The sequence below is a fragment of the Solanum tuberosum genome, unplaced genomic scaffold (genome assembly GCF_000226075.1).
Source record: "Solanum tuberosum cultivar DM 1-3 516 R44 unplaced genomic scaffold, SolTub_3.0 scf00424, whole genome shotgun sequence".
Taxonomy (NCBI): Eukaryota; Viridiplantae; Streptophyta; class Magnoliopsida; order Solanales; family Solanaceae; genus Solanum; species Solanum tuberosum.
In genome coordinates, this window is record NW_006239350.1 from 2,731 (window position 1) to 9,387 (window position 6,657).

The window sequence follows — 6,657 nt, forward strand, 5'->3', positions numbered from 1 at the left end:
ATAATACATATAAGACGACACTTTGTGTTTATTTCAACAATGAATTGTCTGATCTGAAAGATCGTCTCCTTAGCAGGCTGCAATATTCAACTTACTCGGATGTTGGAAGGGATCGAATAAGTTTCTTTCTATGGGAGTTAAAATTTCTTGATTGTTTTCTCTATTTGAAAAGGTTACCTTTCGCAAGTGAATGCGGTATGCTAAATGTCTCACAGAAAATGATAGAAATTTGGAAAAGTTGGTGGGACAACTTAATTTGGATGAGTATGTATGCTGAAGAAGTTGAGCTTACTTTGGATGCATTTGGCGACTGGAAGAAGGTAATTTGGAAGACTAAGCAAGAATTCAGAGCCCAATACTTCTTTCCGAAATCACCACTTGCAACCAACAAGGTTCTAGTGAAGATCAATGATCCATTTGTGATGGAAGTCATCGATGTTTTTGTGGGGAACATCAATGTTCTAGTGAAGATCAATGATCCATGCTCGTGGTTTTTTGTTCCAGGACACATGAAGGAACAAATAGAACAAGTGTTAAAGGAGTTGAAGTTATTGAGATTTTTTGTCTGCTTTGTTTCAAACAAATGTATAGAGCCTCAATACCGATGTACTACTTTTTATACTCATGCTTTAATTGAGGCTAGCCACATCGCAATGGTTGTGTGGTTGCATTTGCCAGTCTATGGCAACGGAAATCAAGACTTGGCTCCAACTGAAGTCAGTCGTTTGCTTTCTGATTTCATGGAAATGAAGATTAAGTCCATGGAGCTAGGCATCAGCCACAACAGTATTTATATTGATGTCCTGCAAACATTGAAGTCAACCATACCACAAGCTCAAAAGACGCATGCAGCTGAGAGTAGCACTGTGGAGATTCCAACACACAGTCTGACGGTTGGTTTGAGTCATCAAATGGCTAACCTTCAGGACATGCTCTGCCTTCTAAGAGACAATCTCATTCATCTGCCAATACTAGATCTGGAATTTCATCTTCAAGATATGGATTCTGTTATTGTTGATGCCGGACTTCTTATTTACTCATTATATGATATTAAGGGGGAGAAGGAAGACACAACATTGAATGATATGAACCGAGCACTTGGTTTGGATCTTCCAAGAAACATTGAGCCTATCAAGGCGATGGTCTACCTTGTCATGCAAAAGGCATTTCAATCTAACTTGCCAAGGATTCATGGACTAGGAAATGTCGATTTTCTATTGAAAAACCTGAAGGATTTCCAAGTCCGTTATTCAGATTCACTTGTTTCCTCAAAAATCAACTTCAAGTAATTCAAACGGAATTTGAGAGCTTGCAACCTTTCCTGAAGGCTGTTGTAGAAGAGCCACACAACAAGCTCAAGACACTGAATGAAGATTGTGCTATACAGATAATTAGGAAAGCACATGAGGTTGAATATGTAGTTGATGCTTGTATTAACAAAGACGTTCCTCAGTGGTGCATCGAGCGTTGGCTCCAGGATATCATAGAGGAGATTACTTGTATCAAAGCAGAGATTCAGGAAAAGAACACGGTTGAGGATACAATGAAGACTGTCATTGCTCGTACATCATCACAATTGGCAAGGACTCCAAGGATGAATGAAGAGATTGTTGGGTTTGAGGATGTCATAGAAAATTTAAGAAAAAAACTACTGAATGGAACCAAAGGGCAAGATATCATTTCAATTCACGGCATGCCAGGTCTAGGTAAGACGACTTTGTCAACAGACTCTATTCTGACAGGTCAGTTGTTTCTCAATTTGATATTTGTGCACAATGTTGTGTGTCTCAAGTATATTCGTATAAGGAATTGTTATTGGCCTTGCTATGTGATGCTATCGGTGATGATTCTGCGCGTAGAGAACTTTGTGCCAGTGAATTAGCTGATATGCTTCGCAAAACTTTATTGCCCCGAAGGTACCTTATCCTTGTTGATGATGTGTGGGAAGATAGTGTTTGGGATGATTTAAGAGGTTGTTTTCCAGATGCCAATAACAGAAGCAGAATCATTCTAACGACAAGACATCATGAAGTTGCCAAATATGCTCGTGTTCATAGTGATCCCCTTCATCTTCGTATGTTTGACGAAGATGAAAGTTGGAAGTTGCTTGAAAAGAAAGTGTTTGGTGAACAAAGAGTTCCCCTCTCATAAAAAAAAGTTGGGCTAAGAATAGCAAAAATGTGTGGACAACTCCCTCTTTTCAATTGTTTTGGTGGCTGGTATTCTGTCAGAGATGGAAAAGGAAGTAGAATTTTGGGAACAAGTGGCCAACAATTTGGGTACCCACATTCACAATGACTCAAGAGCCATTGTAGCCAAAGTTATCATGTTTTACCCTGTCATCTTAAGTCTTGCTTCCTTTATTTTGGAGCATTTTTAGAGGATAGAGTGATTGATATTTCAAGGTTAATAAGGTTATGGATATCAGAATCATTTATAAAAAATAGTGAAGGCAGGAGCTTGGAGGATATAGCAGAAGGTTACTTGAAGAATCTTATTGGAAGAAATCTAGTAATGGTTACCCAGAGGGGCGATTCAGATGGTAAGGTCAAAGCATGTCGCCTTCATGATGTATTACTCGATTTCTGCAAGAAAAGAGCAGCTGAGGAGAATTTTCTACTATGGATAAATAGGTAATATGATAAGTAATGGTACTTTCAATCAATCAAGTATTTGAAGTTATATTTGAAAATTAATGCTATGATTTTGCTAATTGATATATTCACAGGGATCAGAGTACCAAAGTTGTTTACTCTCACAAGCAGCATACTCACTTGGCCTTCACTGAAATGGATAATCTTGTTGAATGGAGTGCATCTTGTTCACTTGTTGGCTCTGTACTTTTTAGGAATCCTGATTCATACTCTGCCCATCATCTCTTATACTATCCTGGTTTTTCAGTTTCACTCATTTTATTAAATTTTAAGTTTCTAAAAGTATTGGATTTGGAGCACCAGGTTGTTATTGATTTTATTCCAACTGAGCTCTTTTACTTGAGGTATTTATCTGCGCACATTCAACAAAATTCAATTACAAAAATGCTGACTTGGAAGAAATTGTTGATACATTGTTAAGTTATAGGCGTGATTTTGGGGGAGTTAAGTGTGGTGTGGGGAGAGTTAGAGAGATGTATACACAGGTTAATAAAGAGAGACGGAAAAAGGAAATTTTTGTAATTAATTTAAATGGTAGGGAATTTAATAGATTATGTTATCCTCAGGAATTTCATCTCTGATGGGCACAAACTGTATAGAAACCTTTGAATCAATTTAAAATGGATCCCATTTTCATAATTCATCATACAAAAGACATAATCATCATACAGAATGCAACTCTCTACAGACACATTTTTATCTTACTCATAGAGTGCTGGATTGGACAATCTTGGAGTCGGTATAGCCACCAGAGGCATTTTCTTCTTCAAAATAATACCGAACTTCTCTGTAACTTCTAATGTCTCTCCTTCAGGCAATTTCCAGTCGAAAGAATGAACCAGTGAAGCAAGTGAATACATGAACATCCTCTCTGCCATGTCTATCCCCACACAGATTCTTCTGCCAGAACCAAATGGGAAATAGTTGAAATCATTTCCACTATAATCCCATTTATTGTCCAAAAATCTCTCTGGACGGAACTCAGTTGGATTTTTCCAGATAGAAGGATCTCTGTGTATAGCCCATACATTTATGAAAACACAAGATCCTTTAGGAACAGTGTATCCTCCGACAGTGCATGTTTCACTTGGACAATGTGGCACCAATAATGGAGCAGTTGGATGTATGCGCAAGACTTCTTTCATAACCGCATAAAGATATGGTAATTCCTTAATATGAGACTCTTCCACAATATTATCTTTTCCCACAACTGTCTCTAGTTCTTGTTGTAATTTCCTCAGGACGTCTGGTTTGTTCCCACAACTGAGCTCATATCCAATCTTTGGAACCTTGAAACTCTTATATTAAAGAGTACACCAAATTGGAGACATAACACGCTATTACTACCTAGTACAATTTGGGATATGGTTAAATTGAGACATCTGCATATTCCTAAATTCAGTCCAGAAAATGAAGAAGCTTTACTTGAGAACTCTGCAAGATTTTATGATTTGGAAACCATTTCCACTCCATATTTCTCTCGTGTTGAGGATGCAGAATTGATGCTGAGAAAAACACCTTATCTTCGAAAACTGATATTTGAAATCGAGTGCTTAGAATATCCCCCTCAGTACCATGCGTTAAATTTTCCAATAAGGCTTGAAATACTAAAGCTTTATCGATCAAAAGCCTTTAAAACCATCCCATTTGGCATCTCTGCACCAAATCTCAAATACCTGAAACTCTCTGGCTTTTACCTGGATTCTCAGTACTTATCAGAAACTGCTGATCATCTCAAGTACCTTGAAGTACTCAAACTGTACAACGTTGAATTTGGTGATTATAGGGAATGGGAAGTTAGCAATGGCAAGTTCCCTCAACTCAAAATCTTGAAACTAGAAAATTTGTCCTTGATGAAATGGATTGTAGCCGATGATGCCTTTCCTAATCTTGAACAATTGGTCTTGCATGGATGTCAAGATCTTATGGAGATACCTTCTTGTTTCATGGACATCCTTTCTCTCAAGTGCATTGAGGTAGATATCTGCAACAAGTCTGTTGTTAAGTCAGCCAAGGATATATAAGAAACACAAGTCGAAGATAATCAAAATACTAATTTCAAGCTCGTCATCATCAATGTACATTACTGAGAAAAGCTTTATTCTGCATGATTTTGATGAATCAGAAATAACGGCTTTAAACTTTATGAACTGTTTTCACTGTTATCTTTAACCCTCGTGGCGTCATTCGGGTTTTCTTGCAGAAAATGGTGTTGAAATTTGATACATCTCCTGATGAAGAGATAGTTAAAAGGTATCCTCTCTTCCAGGTACAGATTATATTTTCTTTCTTTCCTTTTTTTAGTTACATCATAAAATTGATTCATCTTTTTTGTTCTTTTTGTATATGAAAGGGATAAAATCAATTTCAATTAATAGTATAGAAAAGATACTTGCTGTGAGTGGAGATGTGGATGCTGATGAAGTTCGATTGGTTGTGGGCAAACTAAGCAAGCGTGACATGCTGTAACGAAATGCTGAGCTCTGGTAAACTCAGCCATGATGGATTTCCAGAAAATGACAAGGTTATAGTCCCATTGTAATTTGTTCAAATTCAACTCAAAACGCCCATTTATCAGCTCTAACTGATGACTACATCTGCAAAGTTAATGGTTTTGTTGATGTTTTTCAAAGCAAGGTTGAGGAACTAGTTACTTAAGCTAGGACCTAAGACTCTTACCCATTTTCAACTGTGATTTTTGTTGTATGGAAAAATGGACATTTTTAAGGCAGTTCTCACAAAAAGTTATAAATATTTTTATAAAAAGAAAAAAAACAGTTGTAATTATTTATTGGCCGTAAACTAAAATCTGTATTATATGTTATGTCTGCTTTACTTCTGTATTTTGAACTGCTTTGATATGCATTACTTGAGCTGAGGATCATTTGGAAACAGTGCATCTACCTCTATGTAAGGGTAATAAGATTTGCACACACTATACCTACCGCAGACCCGTATCTGTGAGATCACATTGGGTATGGTGTTGGTTGTGATCTTAAACTAAAATGTGTATTCCTGGAGCTAAAAATTTGACACCAAAAGGAGAAAGATCATAACTTTGTGGGATCGTTTGTTTATGTAAGTTTTGTAGCTCTAAATATTCTGGAGTCTGGACAACGATAACTATATTTTTTGATCTATTAAGTCATTGAGTTTTTCTTTAACAGGGTATGCAGAGTTTGTAGCTGGAGCAATTTGGAACATCACATGTAATTTCTTTATGAGTTGTTTCTTTTAATAAAAATTCTGTAAACTTCCCAGCAGCTGGTGAATTCATTGTAATTTTAAATTAAACACATTTCAAACTATTCGCTCAGTCCTTAATGTTTGTGACTCCTGAATTGAATGGTTTCACCCTTTTGTATTTTCTTATGAGTTATGCTATCCTTTTGCTTCTTATGAGTCCACCAAAATGCTGTAATGCCACTCTGTTAAGATCTTGCTTCTACATAATACATTGTTGCATCTTTATGTGGACAGTTCCCTTCAGAACGTTTTGAAGGTCGAAGAACTGAAGTTTTAAGACATCAAACATTCTTGCAGGTATTACATATATGGTATATCATAGATTAAGTGTTAAAGAGATTGTAAAGTAACTTTGTTAGTGTCACGCTCCGAGCCTACACCCTGGGCGGGACCGGCACTCGAAGCCATGCTGGCCCCCAAGTGAACCCTTGGCCTGGCTTTCTTAACTCAGCGGAAACTTAACTCAACAGCATGACTCAATGCAATGAAAGGTTATAAAACAACCAACTAGATAAAATATGGCCAAAAAGGCAACTCGAGTCCCAAAAATAGAATATTTACATATATACATAGACGAGAGACTCAATACTAACTGACTGATTGTCTATGAAGCCTCTAAAATACTGAGATGGATGTTGGGATAGGTTGCGCAGCATCCTAACAAAACAAAACTAAGAGAACAAAATATCCGAGTCCTCCGAAAGCAAGGTGGCTCACCACTGATTCTGGAGTGCTCAACTGGATCAACGGCGTGCTG

The 6,657-nt window shown here is 37.1% G+C and overlaps 3 protein-coding genes and 1 long non-coding RNA gene across 4 annotated transcripts; 3 read left to right on the plus strand and 1 right to left on the minus strand.

Annotated features, from left to right (window-relative positions):
• Positions 1–266: 266 nt before the first annotated feature.
• On the plus strand, positions 267–2,151 carry LOC107058041 (putative late blight resistance protein homolog R1A-4). The gene is made up of 3 exons (XM_015303331.1): positions 267–1,241; positions 1,328–1,742; positions 1,793–2,151. The coding sequence occupies exons 1-3, from the start codon at positions 267–269 to the stop codon at positions 2,149–2,151; spliced, it is 1,749 nt and encodes a 582-aa protein (XP_015158817.1).
• A 167-nt stretch (positions 2,152–2,318) lies between these two features.
• On the plus strand, positions 2,319–3,198 carry LOC102595183 (putative late blight resistance protein homolog R1B-14). Its single transcript, XM_006363188.2, has 2 exons — positions 2,319–2,633; positions 2,729–3,198. Exons 1-2 carry the CDS (start codon positions 2,515–2,517, stop codon positions 3,072–3,074), a joined length of 465 nt encoding a protein of 154 aa, XP_006363250.1. The 5' UTR covers positions 2,319–2,514; the 3' UTR covers positions 3,075–3,198.
• Positions 3,199–3,288: 90 nt separating this feature from the next.
• Positions 3,289–3,958, minus strand: LOC107058047 (cytochrome P450 98A1-like; the record flags this gene model as incomplete). Its single annotated transcript, XM_015303340.1, has 1 exon — positions 3,289–3,958. A coding segment is annotated over one exon (603 nt), but the record flags the coding sequence as incomplete, so codon positions are not given.
• A 1,061-nt stretch (positions 3,959–5,019) lies between these two features.
• Positions 5,020–5,875, plus strand: LOC107058048 (uncharacterized). The gene is made up of 2 exons (XR_001471740.1): positions 5,020–5,178; positions 5,822–5,875. It is a non-coding gene; the product is annotated as an uncharacterized lncRNA (long non-coding RNA).
• The last annotated feature ends 782 nt before the right edge of the window (positions 5,876–6,657 follow it).